We start from the raw sequence: 22,749 nt of genomic DNA on the forward strand, positions 1-22,749 counted from the left end.
TCCAATTGGCTAGAGAACACATGCGAGTTATGTGGAAATGTTCACACACAGGTATCCGGATTGACTATGCTTCACCTGCCAACTATATATGCTGTATGTCTCTATAAAATAGGCAACCAGGAGTATTCCTTTAAAAAGTTACATGCATGAAGAATATGATCATATGAAGAGTGACGTCAGACGGCATCTTATATATTCATCATCTGTCCCTAACTGCCGCAACGGCATTCTTGAGAACTTTGAGAAAACAGCCAAACATGAGCTGAACATCGCACATCCCGTGAAGGCGAGGCTGAGGCTTCGCACGGATTAGAGTCAATGGCAGATTACACCGTACCTTTTGGAAGAGATGCAGATTTTTGGATTTCGGCAGGTTTCCAAAGTCACTCATCATTATCCAACAGACGGCATATTTTACCCAGAACAACGGATTGAGGAAAACGAAGAATGGGATTGAGGATAACGACTCCGTGGGAGTTGAAGTGTTTCGACAAAATATTATGCAATTAGTTAATATTCCTGATGCAATCATCCTACCACTCAAACTATATGAACACATTTAGGCGGAATCATTCTACTTTTTCCAAGAAAATCGCTGATATCAATTTACTCCAAAGTTATCCAACAATTGTTTAATTGGAAACGATGCAAATTGTGCACATGTAATTTCTTGGAGGAACATTTACCTGGTTTTCTGTCGTATTGGGATGTTGGCAGAGGCAGAGTCCGGTACCACAGGGAGACACCGCAGTCCAGGCGCAGCACAGAAGAAAAACATGCAGTCCCTTGGCCCATGGAGATATGGCATATAGGTTCATGACAAACCGAATCGTGCCATCTTCAAATAGGTTGAGCAAACGATTTATTTTTATATTCACCATTTCATTGTCCTTCACATATTTATGCTACAGCATACTGTTTTGTTGTGGTACAATCATGCCAACCCAGAGTTATGAGGAAAAAAGGTGCCTCCATCACAAGAACGTAGGAAGCATAAAACTTCTACAAAAAGATTGCATCGCGGACAAGAGGTCTGCTCTGGATGAGACTTTAAACGTGGCACTCACTCACCAAGGATCAAGTAATGCTCGCAACCAAAGTAGAAATTCTGCCTTGCCCATCACTCACAAACGGAGTATTGCCCCATCCGAATATAATATTACTGTTGCACAGAAATATGGAAACAAAAAGTTACCTAACGCACTAATCATCGGGGTGAAGAAGGGCGGCACCAGAGCGGTGCTGGAGTTCATTCGAATTCATCCAGATGTGCGCGCGCTTGGAACAGAGCCCCACTTTTTCGATAGAAACTATGACAGAGGATTGGACTGGTACAGGTACGAAATGCCACGTTGATTTACATATATAATAAACTAATTTGTCTGTTTATGATATATTTTCATTTTCAATATTTTATTTGTTGAACAAGTGCACGGCCCCCTACAAAGGAATTTATCACAATAAAACAGTAGGCTTAGGCGAAGTAGATTTAGAACTTCTTACAACCTAATGTATGTAGGCCTGCCTATGATATAATATAGATATGCTTGGGTGTATTGCATCTATATCCATTCTATTCTAATGTGTATCTCTGACATTATTAGTCAACTTAAAAAGTGTGTACCAGGGTGTGTACTTGACTGTCCCAGGATTGTGTTCATGAAAGTCCAGAACGTTTTTCATGATCCTTAGGCTAATCATGTACCTTGTGGGATGCAATAAGTGTGCAGTATATTCCCTCCTCTCACTCTTGTTGAAATTGTTGATAATGATCACTTAGAGATCCTTTTTTCGCAACACAATACTGTAGAGAACACTCATAGATACACAGAGTATAACAACAATTAGGGACACCTTCCTGATATTGAGTTGCAGCCTCAGTTCATTGGGGCATGGACTCTACAAGGTGTCGAAAGCGTTCCACAGGGATGCTGGTCCATGTTGACTCCAATGCTTCCCACAGTTGTACCAAGTTGGCATGCTGTCCTTTGGGTGGTGGACAATTTTTGATACACACGGGAAACTGTTGAGCGTGAAAAACCCATCAGCGTTGCTGTTCTTGACATAAACCAGTGTGCCTGGCAACTACTACCATACCTCACTCAAAGGCACTTCAATATTTTGTCTTGCCCATTCACCCTCTGAATGATATACACACAATCCAAGTCTCAATTGTCGCAAGGCTTAAATGTCCTTCTTTAACTGTTTCCTCCCCTTCGTCTACAGTAATTGAAGTGGATTTAACAAGTGACGTCAATAAGGGATAATTGCTTTCACCTGGATTCACCTGGTCAGTCTATTTCATGGAAAGTGCAGGTGTTATTCATGTTTTGTATTCTCAGTGTAGATACACTACATGACCAAAAATGATGTGGACACCTGCTCGTCGAACATCTCATTCCAAAATTATGGGTATTAATATGGATGTTGGTTCCCCCATTGCTGCTATAACAACCTCCACTCTTCTGGTAAGACTTGCTTCCATTCAGCCACAAGAGCATTAGTGAGGTTGGGTCGCAGTCGTCGTTCCAATTCATCCCTAAAGTATGGGGTTGAGGTCAGGGCTCTGTGCAGGCCAGTCAAGTTCTTTCAACACTGATCTCGACAAACCTTTTCTGTATGGATCTCGCTTTGTGCATGGGGGCACTGTCATGCTGAAAGATGGAAGCACAGAATCATCTAGAATGTCATTGTATGCTGTAGCGTTACGTTTTCCCTTCACTGGAACTAAGCGGCCTACCCCGAACCATGAAAAACAGCCCCAGACTATTATTCCTCCTCCACCAAACTTTACAGTTGGCACTATGCATTGGGGCAGGTAGCGTTCTCCTGCCATCCGCCAAACCCAGATTCGTCAGTCGGACTGCAAGTTGGTGAAGCGTGATCCATCACTCCAGAGAACCCGTTTCCATTGCTCCACGGTGGCGAGCTTTACACCACTCCAGCCGAAGCTTGGCATTGCTCATGGTGATCTTAGGCTTGTGTGCGGCTGCTCGTCCATAGAAACCCATTTCATGAAGCTCCTGACAAACAGTTATTGCGCTGACATTGCTTCCAGAGGCAGTTTGGAACACAGTAGTGAGTGCTGCAACCGAACACAGATGATTTCTACTCGCTATGCGCTTCAGCACTCGGTGGTCCCATTCTGTGAGCTTGTGTGGCCTACCACTTTGCGGCTGAGCCGTTGTTGCTCCTAGACGTTGCCACTTCACAATAACAGCAGTTGACCGGGGCAGCTGTAGCAGAGCAGATATTTGACAAACGGACTTGTTGAAAGTCAGTGAGCTCTTCAGTAAGGCCATTCTGCTGCCAATGTTTGTCTATGGAGATTGCACAGCTGTGTGCTCAATTTTATACACCTGTCAGCAATGGTGTGACTGAAATAGTCAAATCTGCTAATTTGAAGGGGGAGCCACATACCATATAGTGTAGTTTGTGAGATAATTGATCTAAAGATTTGATTTCCCAAGGCATACAAATATTTTGGAATACCAGAGTAAAAGAAACACAACAAACAATTGGAATCGTAAGCATTACAAGTAAATCATGCCCCAAATCCAGGATGAAGTTACTTTGGCTTGATACCCAGGTTGAAATGTCACAGTATAGCTGCAGCGTCGAATTTCAGTAAGTCAACATGCAGATCAACGGTAATAGATATTTTCAGGGGCAGACTTTTAAGAAACCCTCTCCAGCAGAAACATGGCTAATATTGATTAGTGACCTCGGACAAGGTAGGACTCCTCCTGCCTTCCCTCTAACGGGATGACCCTCCAGTGTACTGTACATCGATGAGACGGGACACTGGTGCTGTCTCGTACCCACGAGTCAGACCTTGGATAACGAAGTCCATAGAAGAGTAATAGCCTTTTCTCATTATTGTGCCTACCCAACAGTACCGCGCTGGCTTTTATATTTTCCTTTCACATGATCCTTTCCAGCATGGCCAGATCCAGTAAATCTCAGCTCAGCTTGGCTCAGTTGTGTGACTACCTGCTCTCATCCCTTGGCAGCCGTAAGACCATTGCTGAAGATGGTACCTGCATGCCTAAAAGCAGGCATTACACAGGTGTCACATTCTCCTCTCTGACAGAACATGGTGCCTGTTGAGTGAACCCGAGCAGGGAACTCTCATGGGTCGCATCTACACTTAGCCGAGAGAGAAAACCCACTGAAACAAAGAATGTGCCATTAGAAAGTGTTCTGTTCTGTTGGAGGTTCTGTCAGACAGGCCACTCTAGTGAAATCACCCAGCAGCTCTCCTTAAGCCCAGTTGGTTGTGGTGTGTGCTCACTGTTCCATCGCAGTGTGATGCCATTTATACCTGCTGTGTTTAAGTCAATTGAGTCAGACTCACCCATGGGGAGCTGCTTAAATCAATAAAAGGGACCTGGAGGCGTTCAGTTCAGAGCTGAAGACTTGACGTAGCAGTGCTTTTTCACACACTTAGCTCTGGAGGTTAAGAATAGGCCTATAATATAACTTCAATAATGCTGATATTAGACTAATAGAACAGTGGGAAGTTTGTGTGCAGTAGGGTTGTGACAATATAGTGCCAATATAGCAGATACTGTATTCATATAATTAGTTTCACGTTAATTATTAATTACACTCACACTTACGTACCCACCCCATGCACACACACACACACACACACACACACACACACACACACACACACACACACACACACACACACACACACACACACACACACACACACACACACACACACACACACACACACACACACACACACACGAACAGGCTCTAAATTCATCAGTACTATTTGGGGACTGATTAATTAAAATGCCGCAGAGGCCAGGACCTAGCAACAGTGTCTCTAATCCCCTCTGAAAGCAATTTTAGTTTAGCCACTGACATCTTGCAATAAGAGCCACATAAATGCCGCCAGTAATGAGATAGATAAATTGGCTGATTAACGTCAGAAGTTCCATACAAATCACCTTTAATAATGTGCTTTAGAGAGTCTTATTTTTCATTTTATTTCAGTCCAAGACATGAGACACCATCCATTTAAATGTAATGAGTGTTTGCTGTATTAGTTCACCTCAGTCATGGTGGCTGAATCTTTAAGCAGACTAGAACTAATATGACCTGGTCTCAGCATTAAATAATACGATTGTCACCATCGTCTAATGAGGCACTGTGATAGACTGTCCTCTATTTTTAATCTTTTTAATTGTGCATTACTTGCATAATCCAACTATTTTCACCCCATTGTAAGTGACAGACCTGTGCGACGACAGTGAAATAGTGCAGTGTTCATTACTTGATCTCCAGAATAGAATAAGACCCATTTGGCCTCATTTAGATTGGATGTGAGTGTCTCTCCATCCCTGTGACTATATAAGGGGCAGATGAATCATACGTTATACTGCAACCAATTCCGCAACACTTCGTGGACGCGTTTTTCAATTTTCGCACACGATCAAAAACATCTAACAAATCCGCATCACTACACACCATCACCATCAGAACTTAAAAGGGCATCTCAGCTCTACTGATTTTACAGGACTCAGACGCACATCAAATAGATTCCCTGATTCCCTGTTCAAATTGTGCAAGAGGCCTCGTAGAATCTGCTTCAGCCAAGAGTATTCTCCAGGTCCACCATTAATTGGCTCAGGGAGGATACTGAGCCCCGGAAGTCTAGCGTCAGAAAGGTTGACGAGGACAGAAAGTTGTCTGCTGCTCATTTAACGGAGGGAACTGCACATTCCACTGACCCAGGCATCTCTCTCCACTAGTAATGAGGAGTCTTAATCCCGATATAGCTCAGAAACATGTAGCAGTTAACATTAATTACAAAAACAACTCCTCTCGGGAATATCCCCCAAAGACACCATGGCACAGTGAGGTTTTTGTATTAGGATTTTGTATTGAATAAGTCATTAACTGGAGTTGCCAGCAGCAAGAGACAGAGGTAGTGGTGTTGTGAGCTTCCTACTCAGAGACAGGGATAGAGCCTTTACCAACTGTAGGTAACCCAGCTGTGCATAACATTAAGAGCTGTTGAGAGTGGTTAGGCCACCCTGGAGGCAAGGCCACACAATGACACTATTCTGAGAGACAGAATCTAACATGGAGGACACCAAACCTATAAATGTATAATGTGATTAAGTAAATGTATAGTTTTGACTGTAGTAAATTGAGTTGAATTAAATGGGGATATGCACAACTCTGTTCAAACTGTTTTTCCTGGAGTCTAGACTAGTTAGTACAATACATAGTATACACGCCTCAAACATTTTCCAGAATGATAATGGCACCGAAGGAGATGGCCGCCGTTTTACGATCCCATAACCAATTGTGCTATTGTGTATGTTTTTTTGCGCTATTTGTAACTCATTTTCTACATAATGTTTCTGCCACCGTGTCTATTGACCGAAAAGAGCATCTTGATATCAGGGCAGCGATGACTCACCTCGTACTGGAGCAATTCATCTTCTTCTACGAGTTGGACGGGAAGAATTTACTCCAGACACCCGACAAGGCCCTCATCCCTGTCATTCGCAGGAGGAAAAGACAGAGATACCGTGGACGACTGTCCCCGGTGCCTTGTAAGGATCCGTCACGGAGAGGATAATCTGCCTATCTTTACCAATCAATCTATAATAAAATAGACAAACTACGAGCACGTATATCCTACCAGCGGGACATTAAAAAAGTAATATCTTATGTTTCACTGAGTTGTGGCTGAACGACGACATGATTAACATACAGCTGGCGGGTTTCAATCTTTCTCGGCAGGATAGAACAGTGGTCTCTGGTAAGACAAGGGGCGGCGGCCTATGTATATTTGTAAACAACAGCTGGTGCACGAATTCCAAGGAAGTCTTGAGGTTTTGCTCGCCTGAGATAGAGTATTTCATGATACGCTGTAGACCACATTATATACATCTATATTTTTCGTAGCTGTCTATATACCGCCGCAGACTGATGCTGGCACTAAGACAGCACCCAATGAGCTGTATACGGACATAAGCAAACAGGAAAACGCTCATCCAGAGGTGGCGCTCCTAGTGGCCGGGGACTTTAATACAGGGAAACTCAAATCAGTTTTACCTCATTTCTATCAGCATGTTAAATGTGCAGCAGAAGGAAAACAACTCTAGACCACCTTTATTCCACGCACAGAGACACGTACAAAGCTCTCCCTCACCTTCTAATTGGCGAATCTGACCATAATTCTATCCTCCTGATTCTTGCTTACAAGCAAAAACTAAAGCAGGAAGCACTAGTGACTCGGTCAATAAGAAAGTGGACAGATGAAGCAGATGCTAAGCTACAGGACTGTTTTTGCAAGCACAGACTGGAATATGTTCCGGGATTCTTCCGATGGCATTGAGGAGTACACCACATCAGTCACTGGCTTCATCAATAAGTGCGTTGATGTCGTCGTCCCCACAGTGACCGTACGTACATACCCCAACCAGAAGCCATGGATTACAGGCAACATTCGCACTAAGCTAAAGGGTAGAGCTGCCGCTTTCAAAGAGTGGGACTCTAACCCGGAAGCTTATAAGAAAATCCGCTATGCCCTCCAACAAACCATCAAACAGGCAAAGCGTCAATACAAAGATGGAATCATACTACACCGGCTCCAACGCTCCTCGGATGTGGAAGGGCTTGCAAACTATTACAGACGACAAAGGGAAGCACAGCCACGAGCTGCCCAGTGACACAGACCTACCAGACGAGCTAAATTACTTCTATGCTTGCTTCGAGGCAAGTAACACTGAAACATGCATGAGAGCACCAACTGTTCCGGAAGACTGTGTGATAACGCTCTAAGTAGCCGATGTGATTAAGACCTTTAAAAAGGTCAGCATTCACAAGACCGCAGGGCCAGACGGATTACCAGGACATGTACACCAAGCATGTGCTGACCAACTGGCAAGTGCAGACCACCATAGTTCCTGTGCCCATGAACACTAAATGACTACTACCTAAATGACTACTGACCCGTAGCACTCACATCTGTAGCCATGAAGTGCTTTGAAAGGCTGGTCATGGCTCACATCAACAACATTATCCCAGAAACCCTAGACCCACTCCAATTTGCATACTGCCCAAACAAATCCACAGATGATGCAATCTCTATTGCACTCAACACTGCCCTTTCTCACCTGGACAAAAGGAACTCCTGTGAGAGAATGCTATTTATTGACTACAACTCAGCGTTCAACACCATAGTGCCCTCAAAGCTAATCACTAAGCTAAGGACTCTGGGACTAAACACCTCCCTCTGCAACTGGATCCTGGACTTCCTGACGGGCCGACTCCAGGTGGTAAGAGTAGGTAACAACACATCTGCCACTCTGATCCTCAACACGGGGACCCCTTAGGGGTTTGTGCTTAGTCTCCTGTTCTCCCTGTTCACTCATGACTGCATGGCCAGGCACGACTCCAACACCATCATCAATTGTCCCGATGACACAACAGTGGTAGGCCTGATCACCTACAATGATGAGTCAGCCTATAGAGAGGAGGTCAGAGACCTGGTCGTGTGGTGCCAGGACAACAACCTCTCCCTCAATGTGATCAAGACAAAGGAGATAACTGTGGCCTACAGGAAAAGGAGGACCGAGCACACCCCCATTTTCATTGATGGGGCTGTAGTTGAACAGGTTGAGAGCTTCAAGTTCCTTGGTGTCCACATCACCAACAAACTATCATGGTCCAAACACACCAAGACAGTCGTGAAGAGGGCACGACAAAGTCTATTCCCCCTCAGGAGACTGAAAAGATTTAGCATGTGTCCTCAGATCCTCAAAAGGTTCTGCAGCTGCACCATAGAGAGCATCCTGACAGGTTGCATCACTGCCTGGTATGGCAACTGCTCAGCCTCCGACCGCAAGGCACTACAGAGGGTAGTGTGTATGGTCCAGTACATCACTGGAGCCAATCCTCCTGCCACCCAGAACCTCTGTGTCAGAGGAAGGCCCTAAAAATTGTCAGACTCCAGCCACACTGCTCTCTCTGCTACCTCACAACAAGCGGTATCGGAGCATCAAGTCTAGGTCCAAAAAGCTTCTTAATTGTTTCTTCCCTCAAACCATAAGAATCCTGAACAGCTAATCAAAGGGCTACACAGACACCTCTTTTATGCTGCTGCTACTCTCTGTTTATAATCTATGCAAAGTCACTTTAACTCTGCCTACGTGTACATACTACCTCAATTACCTCGACTAACCGGTGCCCCCGCACATTGACTCTGTACCGGTACCCTCTGTATACAGTCTCTCTTGTTATTTTACTGCTGCTGTTTAATTATTTGTTACTTTAAAAATGTATATTTTTTACTTATCTATTTTTTAACACTTATTTTTTATTTTTTTATTAACTTCTTAAAGCATTGTTGGTTAAGGGCTTGTAAGTAAGCATTTCACTGTAAGGTCTACACACCTGTTGTGTCCGGCGCGTGTGGCAAATACAATTTGATTTGAATTTGAATTGATTCCTTGCCAGGAATATTCCAATATTTCCTATCTCTAGCATATTCCAGGTGTCTTTAGAACCATTTGTATTTCAACTGCAGACTGAATGAATATTTGCTGTGTCTCATTATGCGTTGGTAATGTTTTCCATTACTCCCTGCAGTTCAGCAGAAAGCCTTTTGCAAAGACAGGCAGGGGGAAATGTGACAGGAGGAAACAAGTTTGAACTGAACAGGATGTGAGGACAGGCTGACATGCACTGAAATAGTTTTGTTTACACTGTGTTTCATTGGAATTGGCAGCTGAGCCGCAGTTAATTAATCTGAAACATTTACACAATTAACTGAAATGCTCATCTAAGGATGTGCAGCTTGCCAGCCATGGATTTCGGGGTCTTCCGAAGAGTGTCTTCATTTTTGGATAGTTGGACACTTTCCCACATCAAAGTCAGACACAGTAACAGCATTTGGTTCGCCTTAATTCAATGCTTTATCGCTTCAGGAGAGCAATTGTCTCAAAACATCCTCAGTGGTTTAGAATATTCCAACGTATTGTCATTTCTGTGAAACGTAGAGCAGAGCCAACACGACTAAAACAGACATCAGTGAGGTCAGACTGATTCTGATTCTGAATTTTTTGTTTCCCATACAGACAAACAGGACAGTCCTGATTTAAAAACATAGTTTACTCTGGAAAATATTGACAAGGTGTGTACAGAACAGATCAAAATCTTTGTTTTAAATTGAATAAAACCTGCTGCTGGTTGTCTTGGCAGTTGACTATAACTGATTTCTTGGTGTAGTTAACCAACCAGCTGACCTGGCTTCAGTATTGCTGCCTGGGACGTTGCACGGTAACTCTTAATTGACTTCCATTGAGACCAGCTTCTGTCGCTGCTGACTGGTGATTAATGCTTGGACGTCATTCCAGCAGAAATGGGAGTGAGTGAAATATTAATAAGATAATCTTTTCCAGTGGAGACAGAATGAAGCTATTTCCTCCGTACCAGGCGAGGGGAGTAGACTGCAGTTGGTGATGCGGTTGTATAGCGACTCTGGTTTTATTACAGCTTAGTGCATTAGAACACATGAAGCTGTGTAATTGCAATCTGGGTTGTTTGCAACCGTAACATAAAAAGGTCTGTACAAATTAACCCTCCTTGTGTCATTGAAGATATGATGTAGCCATACCTTAAACATAGACACATACCGTGGTTTGTAGCAATACACTATAATGATTTAAAAGCCTTCTCACATACTGGTATTACCTGTCCCTGAATCCTATAACCTTAGATAGTATTCACTGTATTGTTGTGAGATGTCATACAAATTGGAAGATGAAAGGCTCCAGAATGAAACCAATGGATAAGAGTATGACTGTCTATGTGAATTTGAATATAATTCAGGCCCCGGTAATAGAGGTATGTGAGAAAGCTTTGAAATCCACATGCAATACTGTATAACACGACACTTCAACAACATGCTCTTTAGCATCCACCAAGAAAGCAGTATAGACATGCTCTAAATCCCAGGCTTTTCCCTGCACTGATCTCACTTCGTCGTACGTTCCACAGATCATTTGGAAGTGACCATGATGAGCCATGAGACCTTTGTTATAATTTAAATCAGGGGCTTTTCCAAATAACCCCCGCTCGAGCCGAGGCCATCCCAACACCACAGATACTGTATACGTTGAAGTCACCATGCTCCCTGTCCCTGGTTAGTAGACAGTAACTCACAAGCTGTGTGTTGTATAATAGGCAGGGTTCATTATTAGTCTGTGTGATGACAGACCCGTTCTGCTCTGCCAGAGATAGGGGCCACTCTCTAAATCTCTCCGTCTGTCTGTCTGTTGCAGGGACGCTGCCTGCTTGTCATGATTGATGGTTTCCAATTTAAATCCCAATCAGATCAGGCCTGGCCATCGCATTACTGTCCAATCCTCCGACTCATCATAAAGCTGGGTAATTAGTACCATGAGGCCTGGATTAATTCTGTTGAAAACAGTGTGTCACCTCCACAGCCTTTCTACTGACAGTGGATGATAGCTTGAATGTGGAGGACGTGAATACAACACTGAAGAAGGCAAACAAAATCATCAATGCAGTTGTGGCTGCTGAGGGGAGGACTGCTCATAATAATGTCTGGAACAGAGCAAATGGAACAGCATCAAACCATATTTGCTGTGTTGGATACCATTCCTCTGATTCCACTCCAGCCATTACCACGAGCCTGTCCTCACCAATTAAGGTGCCACCAACCTCCTGTGCCACATAGGTTTAAGATTAAGCAGAATACTTCATGATTGAGTTATTGACTTAGCCAAATCAATACCTGACTCTGTACATCTATTGAAACATGCGATGCTATGTTTTAACTCAACCTTAGAGAGGCTGCACATGTTCTCTACATCTATGTAAAGATGCTATGCTACATTTTAGCTCAACCTTAGAGAGGCCACACGTGTTCTGTGCATCTATGTAAAGATGCTATGCTACATTTTAGCTCAACCTTAGAGATGCTACAGGTGTTCTGTGCATCTGCCGTCAAACACATTCCATTTCGTCCACATCAGAAGATCTGCTAATGACCATACCAAAGTTATGTAGACGCACTACTGTGGTTCACGAGCAAATATTTACTGAGGACTCTTACAATGCACTCAATTCCCTCTTGATTTGAAACATCAATGAAGTTACACTGGCAAGGTCTGGGTTAATTGATTGTGCTGAAGGAGATGATCCAAAGCCGACCTTTACCTGCTGCTACGGTCTTACATGCCTGATATAGCTGGTGCCTGTGTGTCTGTACAATGTTGACTTGCTCAGTGGAGCCACGTTAGCAGCCAGGGAACTCGGCACATCCTTTGGCACTTTTAATGTTACAGTATGCCAGACATGATTTGTAGGTGTTGGTCTCAACACATCTGTCAGGGGAGGATATTAAATACACACGTGTGTTTTTACCAGTAAGGGGGAATTGCTATCTCTTTGCAATCTTGTGAGCACTGGGCACATTTACAATTTTGGGATAGATCCTCCACACCTCGATTCATTAGAGGGATTAAAATGTCACAGCCAAGCCTGTAACGTATCCTGACTCCTCTCAGAGTTTCACCAATAACCTGAACAGGAGACGGCTGGAAATGATTCCAGTCAATTTAGTTCCAGCTCACAGGATCCGGATGATGATCAGAGCGGGGAGCCCATCCATCTCTCTACAACTTTGATTCATGACACAAAATGCCAGTTACTGCCAGCTTTATAGATATATGTGTGTGTGTGTGGGTGTACTCAATGTGTCAAAATGTGTGCAATGGCAGTACAGTTCCACATTGTGGATATACCTTCCAACTATATTCTACATCATTATTAATATTTCACTAATGGTTAATTCTACGGAGTTATCTGATATGATTTACAATATATCATCTGTAACCTTGTCCCAGAGCTCCAAAAAGCTTGTCAGTAATTGAGAGCTGGAGTGATCATGGTGACCCAATCCTTTTGAGAGTAGGCCTATCGAGCGACAATGAAGGCTTTTAGAACGCTACACTACTGAAGGTGCTTGCTGTTCTCTTCAAGCACCATAGGGTGTCAGCACAGAATACACTGCTGCTGAATGGCTTACAACATGTCACAGTAACCTTGGCGTATTACAATTACAGCCTCCTCCCGTCCTCTCTTATGCTACAAGCACCTCCATTGAAAAAGGCAGGCATCTAAATAGAGGGAGACCAACGCAAATAGCAACTGGCAATTGATGTTAGTGGAAGTTTCAGGTGTGATATCAGACCTTTGCATGGAGTCATTCCTAATGTCCCACTGTGGTGGTTGTGTTCTCAGTAACGCAGTCAGTATGCTCACATGAACAACTGTTCTTCTCCCCGGTTTGGGTATTTACATAAGAGGAAAATGGAAGATGGCACTTTAGTTAAATGTTAATGAAATGTTTCTTGATGAGAAGCGGGTTTATATTCTGGTCAATTGAATGTTTTGTAATCATGTGGATGGGCTTTCATTTATAATAATCAATATCTGTAAAACAAATGTTAGTTCAATAAAAATAAAAAACTGCAGAGAACAGCAGATGGACCATTTATTTTATCAATGTAATTTGTTCGATCTGAGAGGGTAAATTCATTTCTCAAATACATGACATGGATTAAATCCCTGCTGAAATGAGAATGTATGCACAACGTGTAGGCCTGCACTATGGAAGTGCAGATTATGCTAATGCAAATTCCACCAATGTTATTCAAATCAGGTTAATGAAACAGTGGTAAAGCTGTCCCTGACAAGTTGTTAACGTTTAATGATAAAGAGAAGGGGGGGAATAATCTAAAGAGCAAATGTACATGCGCATCTCATCACTCCAATCATGAACAAATAAAGTTCAATTCAAGCTAGGTTTCTGTTCAACCAATCCCGGGACTCAGCAAACCCAGTAGATAATGTGAACATGTCATGTTGTTTCTTGTGCTCCCCAACATGCACATGTTCATCTTTAGGAAGTGGATCATTGTTGTCTTGTACTTGGAAAATGGAAAATGTAATTGGTTGTGTGAAATAAGAGAATCCCATTGAATTATATGTTCCATTATGGCTTTCACTATGGAAAGCTGCACTAAACCTTTTTGTGTCCTGGTCTCGTCTGAAACTTTGTGGGATGAAATAAAGTTACAGGAGGTGATGGATTTTCTTTCATTCCTAATCGACAAGAAATGCACCTCTTTGTGGCAGTCGAGAAATGCTACAAAACACGGCTGCAAAAGCTAGTACAGCACCAACACTCCTTCTCATCAGCAAAAAAGTGAGAATTTCAGATCTTGTTCACGCTGCGTTCAGCTCCTGCACCAGGCACCAGGGAAAGTGTTAGACTGTCAGTAACACCATCCTGGGTGTTGGTTGTGTGGATTAAAAAAAAGGTTTATGTAATATGCTTAATTGCAGCTATTTCTTTTAACAGTGTTGGTGAGAATTGTGAAACGGAAAAGGGTAGCGTTTCAAATGATATATCCCAACAGTGTTGGAATGTCTGTATCTTTCTCCATGAGATTATATAGCTCCCTAAAATTTCATCAAGGCAATAATACATGTATGGAAGTGTGAAGAAAGAGGAAGAATATGCTATAATATAGGTTAAGGTTGATGATATAACTCAGTTGGGATTCCATCACATAGCACCTGAGATATACAGTAGTAGCATGTATTTAGCGTACTGTAAAGCTGTTTTTCTGGGGATGGTGCTACTGCTGTTCTGTTCCTTCCATCCCATGGAAGATTAATGATTGCCTTTGGCCCTGAACTGGTAAGGCTAACTGAGACACCCAGCAGAACAGCACATGATTCATAAATCAAGCTAAACTGATCAATATTTATCAGACTGTTAAGGTACACTACATGACCAAATGTATGTGGACACCTTCAAGTCAAACATTTCATTCTAAAATCATAGGCATTAATATGGAGTTGGTCGCCCCCTTTGCTGCTATAACAGCCTCCACTCTTTTGGGGAGGCTTTCCAATAGATGTTGGGACATTTTTGCGGGGACTTGCTCCCATTCAGCCACAAGAGCATTGGTAAGGTCGGGCAGTGATATTGGGGCGATTAGGCCTGGCTCACAGTCGGTGTTCCAGTTCATCCCAAAGGTGTTCGATGGGGTTGAGGTCAGGGATCTGAGCAGGATAGTCAAGTTCTTCCACAAAAATCTCAACAAACTATTTCTGTATTGTCATGCTGAAACAGGAAAGGGCCTTCCCCAAACTGAAGCCACAAAGTTGGAAGCACAGAATCATCAGTCACAGACATAAAGTTACTATTTTATTTACTGTATCAGTTTTAGTGCAAGAATGGTTTTGGGAGAAACTGCTTGATGCACTTTAGGTGGGATCTATCCATGTCAATGTTCAAAAGTTTCAGGGAATCAAGGTCCTGACCTGGAGGGAAGAAGAATTTTACTGTTTCTAGAGCTTTTATTATGGATACACAATGGGAAAGCCCAGTAGCCTAGAGGTTAGAGAGGTGGACCAGAAGCATGTTGGCAAAGGCAGAAGACACATTTCTGTTCTAACCAATGGACAATGATGTTGTATTCAAATGTAGGTTGTAATTGTATCTTAGAACTATTCAGGCCTCCCGAGTGGTACAGCGGTCTAAGGCACTGAATTGCCGTGCTAGAGGCGCGACTACAGACCCAGGTTCATTCCCGGGCTGTGCCACAACCGACCGTGGCCGGGAGTCCCATTGGACGGTGCACAATTGGCCCAGCGTTGTTCAGATCTGAGGGTTTGGCCGGTGGGGCTTTACTTGGCTCATTGTGCTCTAGTGGCTCCATGTTTAAATACATCTGTTGCATAACCCAGGTTTTAAACAGGAATGATGCATTTCTTAACTCCCATTGCTCGAATCATGAAAGGAAATTTCCAGAGCAATGCCAGTCTCTACGTTTTCGTGGAAAATATCAGAACACTCGTCCTTACTTTGCTATCCATGGTTTCCATAGATATGTGAAAACTTTACAAACATTTTAAGATGCATTTCCCCAGAAACTTTATGAAAATGATGACCTATTTAGTGTGACCCAGATTCTCCCAAGTATCTTTTTCTGTTGGATGTCCTTAATGCAGGTGATTGTGATTTATGAACACCAGTCTAACATGTGATTGGATGATTTCCCTCCAGCCCTCAGCATCACTGTCACCCTGGAAATAGGAAACAGGAGTTGTTTTCATGAAACCTTTTCAGCCGTCGAAGTGGATAACAATTTCTGCAAGACAATTCAATTGCTTTACTATTCTATCCCCTTCTAGAGTACTAATGCAATGGACTCCAGGTATAAAAGTTAAATCAGCGTTTTTCTCTTTGTCTTTCCCTATTTAGAGGACTAATGCCACGGACTCTAGACAGCCAAATCACCTTGGAGAAAACCCCCAGCTACTTTGTGACAAGAGAGGCACCCAGACGCATCGCCAGTATGTCCCCCAACACCAAGCTGATTGTGGTGGTGCGTAACCCAGTCACCAGGGCCATCTCAGACTACACACAGACTCTGTCCAAGAAGCCGGACATCCCCACCTTCGAGGAGCTGGCCTTCCAGAACCGGAGCCAGGGTCTGGTAGACACCTCGTGGAACGCTATCCGCATAGGGATGTACATCCTCCACCTAGAGAACTGGCTGCAGTACTTTCGCCTCTCCCAGATCCACTTTGTGAGCGGCGAGCGGCTGATCACGGACCCGGCGGGGGAGCTGGGCCGCGTCCAGGACTTCTTGGGTCTGAAGCGCATCATCACAGACAAGCACTTCTACTTTAACCGAACCAAAGGCTTCCCTTGCCTGAAGAAGCCAGAGAGCAGCAGCCAGCCCCGCTGCCTGGGCAAGTCCAAGGGCAGAACTCACGTGCAGATCGACCGGGAGGTCATTGAGCAGCTCCGGGACTTTTATAGGCCTTTCAATATCAAATTCTATGAGATGGTGGGGCAAGACTTTAGGTGGGATTGAGAATCTGATTATAAAAATAACCAGGCGATATGAGCTTATTGAAATGGATACCTCCGTGGAGTCATTCGAATGAGGACACCTTAAAGTCAATCCAATTTCTCTTCATGTTTGAAAATACAGTGCGAGTTTAACAAGGTGTGTGTAATCTGCCACTAACTTTAAGACCTTTGGTATCATTTCCTAGTTCCTACTTTCACATCATGCCGGTTTTGTTAACCAAATAAAAGAGAAAGATATGCTGCCATGCCATTTAATCTCACAATTAGTATTCGTCATCAACTAAATTGTGCTTCTTCACAAAGACCTGTTACTTTTACAACACTGTACCATGTCAATCGTTCCAACTCAATGGACAACAATAAAGAGTATAGAGACAGCTGAGATTTGTTGTAACATGTCTGTCCTATGCTACAGTATAATCACAGACATGACAAAGCTATAGTATGTGAACTTGGCATAAAATGTGTATCATAAAGGCATTCTGGCAAATTCAGACAATAATGAATGTAAAAATAGTTAATGGATGCCCTCATGCATATTATCATATCAAATCATGGGCATTATGATGATAATTGGAAGCATTTTTCTTTTCAGCTTCACACAAGAGAAGAGGTAGAGTGTAATGGAAAGACAGAGGAAGACGTGGGGAACTACAGAGCAAAGTGAGCTCTTCACCCAAGGCAGTATGTAGAAAAACAGCTGATGTTTTTATACTGCCTTTTGAGAAATTAGGATTGGCTTGGTTAAATGAGCTCAACTAAGAAGCTCCCAAACAAGCAGATTCAGATTGAATAATGTAAGTTGAGCACTGCAGTCTTGGATAAATGTTTTAAGGCAGAACTTGTGTATTAATCATTGCCCAAACAATACATAGAAGTATACAAATTACAGAGCGTTACATCTAATTTAACCCATACAAAGCATTTGCAAATTTGGGGATGTAATAAATGCCCAGTATTCCTAGTTTAATTGCAATCATTAGGGTTGTAAAATAACCACCTCCATGTAACATAGACGCATAAAACTAATGCATATTTTACATATTTATTACATATTCATAGCAGCAGCATAAAAACTGTGTTGTTCCTTCCACGGCATGTCCTTGGTGTAATGAACACGAGGGGAGACAGAGAACTGGTTTCAAGTGCAGGGCACAGCAGGTGATGATTGAAGAGGACCACAGGAGGAGGCAGGTAGCTGGGTCCAGGGGCAGGCAGAAGGTCATACACAGGGGGTCCAACAAGGCAACAGTACAGGCAGGGAAAACGGTAGTGACGTCGTCCGGGAGATCAGGCAATAGGTTGATAACAGGAAATCCGATAGGCTAAAGTACAGGCAGGGAATAGGCAAAAGGTGTCGTTAATGAGGCAGGCAAAAACTATCATACACGGGAGGTGTAAATCACGGGAAAAGCAGAGTTCCGAAGACATGTGTCACAAAACAAACAATACGTCACAGTGATGGGGTGCAAAGAACTGAACTAAATAGTGTGTAATAATGACCTACAGGTGTGTGAACAGGTGATTAGAATTCAGGTGACTGGGATCTGGAGAGTGAGCTGCGTTCAGGGGATCTAGGTGTTTGAGAGTGTGAGCTGGAAAGTGAGCTGGGTTCAGGGGACCTACGTGCCATAGCACTATTTAAAATGTCGCTTAGGGTCCCCCAAAAGGCTAGGGCCGGTTCTGACTGCATGTGTGGGTATGGATGTGGGTATGCAGACCTGCGAGCCACTGCAGCCCCCACCCCCATCAAAGTTTCCCATCCCTAATTTAAATTGTCATTTGTGATACTCTCCATTAATTCTTGATTAACCTGCCAATGCTTGTCTACCCCTGCCTGCTACTTTGTGAGCCACCACCGTACACACTGATACGCTGAGCAGTTTAGCAATGAGCTCAACTTTATCTAACCACAGTTGATTACAACTTTTTTTCCTCCCAGAATGCATTTGGCTTGACTACAGAACATCTGATAGAAAGTTATTTCCCGGTTTGGTGCGATTGCACTGCAGACAGAAATAATGATCCATCCTGTACAAAGAAAACAGACTTATGGGATTTCTAGCTGACTTGTAGCAGCCATGCAAGAAACACACCTCACGCAATGTTTATGGGCAACTATTCCCAGATGGTTGTCAATAAAGAGGAGTGTGTGAGAATGCATCACCATGGTAATGTATAGAAATCTGTCTACAGCCTGAAATCTGAGGCTCATATATTATCCCTTGTGTGTGTGTGTGTGTGTGTGTGTGTGTGTGTGTGTGTGTGTGTGTGTGTGTGTGTGTGTGTGTGTGTGTGTGTGTGTGTGTGTGTGTGTGTGTGTGTGTGTGTGTGTGTGTACTCTTTCTTCCCTGCCATTCAAATAAACTGTATTGACAGCAAACCTCAGAACTGTCCTTTAGCCACTACAGTCAGCACTGTGAACTGGTATGGTCATAGGCAAAATGTCATCTTTCCCAGGCCTACTCCACTGTGCTCTCCACATCAGGTATTGATTGGACATGATCATGGGAGAAGTAACAGTCCAATTACCTCCAGCCTAACCTTCAAAAGAAATACCAAGCAGCAAACAGGCTGCTGTTGTAAATGTCATGAACTTTGAAAAGACTGAGGCAAGTTTTGCCACAGCATTTACCAGGCAATGTCAAGCAGTACATGATGCGATCAATTCCAATGGATTCATTGTTTCATTTCGTCAAAACCTTCACTGTCAGGACAGCTTTTGAATAAAAAACCAATATACATGCAGGACAGCATTTAAGGAGTCATTATTTTCAGAGTTGATACCAGTTTACTGAAACCTCTTTTACCTTACCAGACAGGAAATCCCATTGTGATTTCAAGGGGGACCCGAAACTTCATGAACTTTACAGAGATGATGTCTGCTCTCGGGCAGTGTTAAATAAACAACTGTTAAAAGAGAGAAGTGAAGAGGGTTGAACAGTCCCAGGGTGTGCTGTATGCTCATCTCTGAAATGATATTGTTCATGAGACATCAATAATGGAAAAATGGTTGCGGGCACTAACACTTCTAAGATGAGAAAAAGCCTGTTCAAATCATCTTAAAAGCCAGGCTTATACATAACACTTTTACATATTTTTTTGTCCATTAGCTGACGTCTGGGAGGAAATGTATGGGGAAATTTACAAGGGCACAAGGCGAGACCGAGATGCAGACACGGGAGGCAGATGGTTTGAGTCTTTGATATGTATTACATCCAAAAGGCGTGGGCAAGAGAATGGTCGTGAACAGGCAAAGGTCAAAACCAGTTCAGAGTCCAGGAGGTACAGTGTGGCAGGCAGGCTCGAGGTCAGGGCAGGTAGAATGGTCAGGCAGGACGATACAGAGTCCATAAAACAGTCACGGGTAAAAAACAGGAGGACTAGTAAAAGAGAATAGAAAAGGCAGGAGCACGGGAAAAACACGCTGATTGACTTAGAACATACAAGACGAACTGGCACAACGAGACAGGAAACACCAGGAATAACAAGCGACACCTGGACGGGTGGAGACAATAACAAGGACAGGTGATACTGATCAGGGTGTGACAAAATTACCTGAACTCTTACCTATTATCTATCGGAAGTTCAAGCTTCAACTGAGCTTGGAATTCTTTTTTAGACAGACTTGCAGTTTATTTTGCTGATTGTCTGCTGTCCTATAGGCAACTTTATCATGCCCTGTAATATTTGCCTTATGTGGTGTTGGCCTTTCATACAACCTACTGTACAGTAGATTATGTCATGTCAGAATTCACCACACAGTAGGTCACTCCAGAGGCGTACCATCCCTAATGATTTTAGCATTTGGGAGGTTCCCACTTATAAACCAGATGTTTCAGCTTGAAAAGGTGAGTGTTACTCAGTTCCAATTTACATCTACTGTAGCTGATCAGAGGAGCATCTGTTGAGGACTGAACTAACCATTTCTACAGTCCTTACACCAAATTAGTTGCAACTCATCTTTTTTTCTGCACATTCACAAGAACTTAGTTTAGATGATAGGCCAGGTATATTTAGATATTTGTGGCAGGCAATGATTAGCCAGCTTGTTCAGTGTTGGTTTGGTTCTAACAGCAATTATACAGAAACTGGAGACAACTTTTTCTCAAAACAGGAAATTCAAAGTATGTGGATTGATATTCAACGTTCACTGTCTTTTACTTTAGAAGAAAACAGATCCATCTTAACCCCTTTAATCTGGGTTGTATCCAGATGGAATGATTCAGCATATACATGGTCGCATAATTGTATGTAGTTCTCTAAATGAATAACCGTAACACTGCTGGGTGCACAATAAAACCGGTGACCAATGCACTGCAGGGACATTTAACCATTTTAATAAATATGTAAGTCCCCCCCCCCACACACACACTTTTCTCAGCAACTTGGATTCTTCCGTATAAAAGTTAATAGTCTTGTGGTATTTATAGATTATTTTATCTGAGACATCACCTTCTCTCTCCTCCTAAGGCAAAGCTATAGAGGATAATGAGGATGTTTCTTTTCTCCGTAGTACAATAAGGAAGCAATATGGATGATTTATATGGTGGCAGCAATAACCCCCTCTCTAAGGAACTCTCATTAAATGCAGGGGATGGCATGTGGGCAAACCTCTACGTGCATCAATAGTGCATGAATCCCAATAATTCCCCAAGGCCTTCCCTGAGAACACATATTTGCTATTCTTTACCTCAAGGGGATATTTGAAATCAAAAGGTGTACAAAATGAATGCAGATATTTCCCAGACTGGAGTGATAGTGGATAACACATTTGTTATTGAGAGGTCTGGAAGGGAAGCTGTGTGGATGTTGCAGCTTCATAGTTGATGTGCTCTCCACCTGACAGGCTGAACGCCACACTAACGAAGACCAATGCCATTAAAACTGCTGCAGAAAGTCTCATCGCCTTTGATCCTGTCAAGCCCTGTACGTGCAGAGAGAAGAAAATACAAAAACATATATGGATACACACACACCATGGTACAGTGAAACCTATTTTGATCCTCTGCATTCTTTAGAGACCCCCACACCTAACGGTGTAAATAAGAATCTATTTTCAGGTTGATTCCAGAGTTCAAATGTTGGTTGGTGCATGTTTCTGCGATATGTCTCTCAATAGACTTTCCCTGGACTGTGGCCCCTCTTAACCAAACAGGAAACGCTTTGCCTTGACTCGTCTCATTTCTAAGTAAGCTGCCTCACCTTGGAGAAAGGTCAGTCTCAGGACAAGATTTCAGTAGCCCAGTGTGGCTAATTAGCAACAAGCTGCAACGTTGGAGGATACCAGCTCCCTGGATAGCTACTGTACCACCAGCCATGGGTAGACCGCTGGAGGTCACGGCCAGCTTGTCCCAGATTCATGCATGTGTAGCCATTTGCATTCTCTTGTACTCATACCCCTCTGCATCCCCTCAGGATCTTATACAACTCAACTGACAGTGTGCTGTATAGTATGTACTGGATGTACTGTACTGGATATTAGGATGTGCTCAGAGCCAGAGACATTTAATGATTGGGTAGATGTTGATCCCAATCACATATCTTTTTTGCATGCGGACAGATCCTTCCATTATTACTGATAGTCAAAGCAGTTTTAATTGCAGTATATTTGAATGCTCTGACGGTATTCCAGCTTTTTGTATTAGTCTTTCTCGAACGTGCTTCACAGATATTGGTTACAATTGATTTGATGCATGTTTTATCTACTCTGATTTCCTCTTGCGGAGACCTTTAAATAACTACTTTTTATTTATGCAAATCATTATAATTCCAATCACGTATTG

General features: G+C 43.0%; 1 protein-coding gene across 1 annotated transcript; it reads left to right on the forward strand.

Moving 5' to 3' along the window:
• The first annotated feature begins 801 nt into the window (after positions 1-801).
• LOC135553700 (heparan sulfate glucosamine 3-O-sulfotransferase 2-like) lies at positions 802-17,149 on the forward strand. Its single transcript, XM_064985653.1, has 2 exons — positions 802-1,337; positions 16,346-17,149. The coding sequence occupies exons 1-2, from the start codon at positions 802-804 to the stop codon at positions 16,962-16,964; spliced, it is 1,155 nt and encodes a 384-aa protein (XP_064841725.1). The 3' UTR covers positions 16,965-17,149.
• The last annotated feature ends 5,600 nt before the right edge of the window (positions 17,150-22,749 follow it).

The sequence above is a fragment of the Oncorhynchus masou genome, chromosome 14 (assembly GCF_036934945.1).
Source record: "Oncorhynchus masou masou isolate Uvic2021 chromosome 14, UVic_Omas_1.1, whole genome shotgun sequence".
Lineage (NCBI taxonomy): Eukaryota > Metazoa > Chordata > Actinopteri > Salmoniformes > Salmonidae > Oncorhynchus > Oncorhynchus masou.

Coding starts and splice junctions, on each gene's coding strand:
- LOC135553700 (XM_064985653.1), top strand. CDS start 802: ATGGCATATAGGTTCATGACAAACCGAATCGTGCCATCTTCAAATAGG. Junction 1,338..16,345: donor AGAGGATTGGACTGGTACAG/GTACGAAATGCC, acceptor TTCCCTATTTAG/AGGACTAATGCCACGGACTC.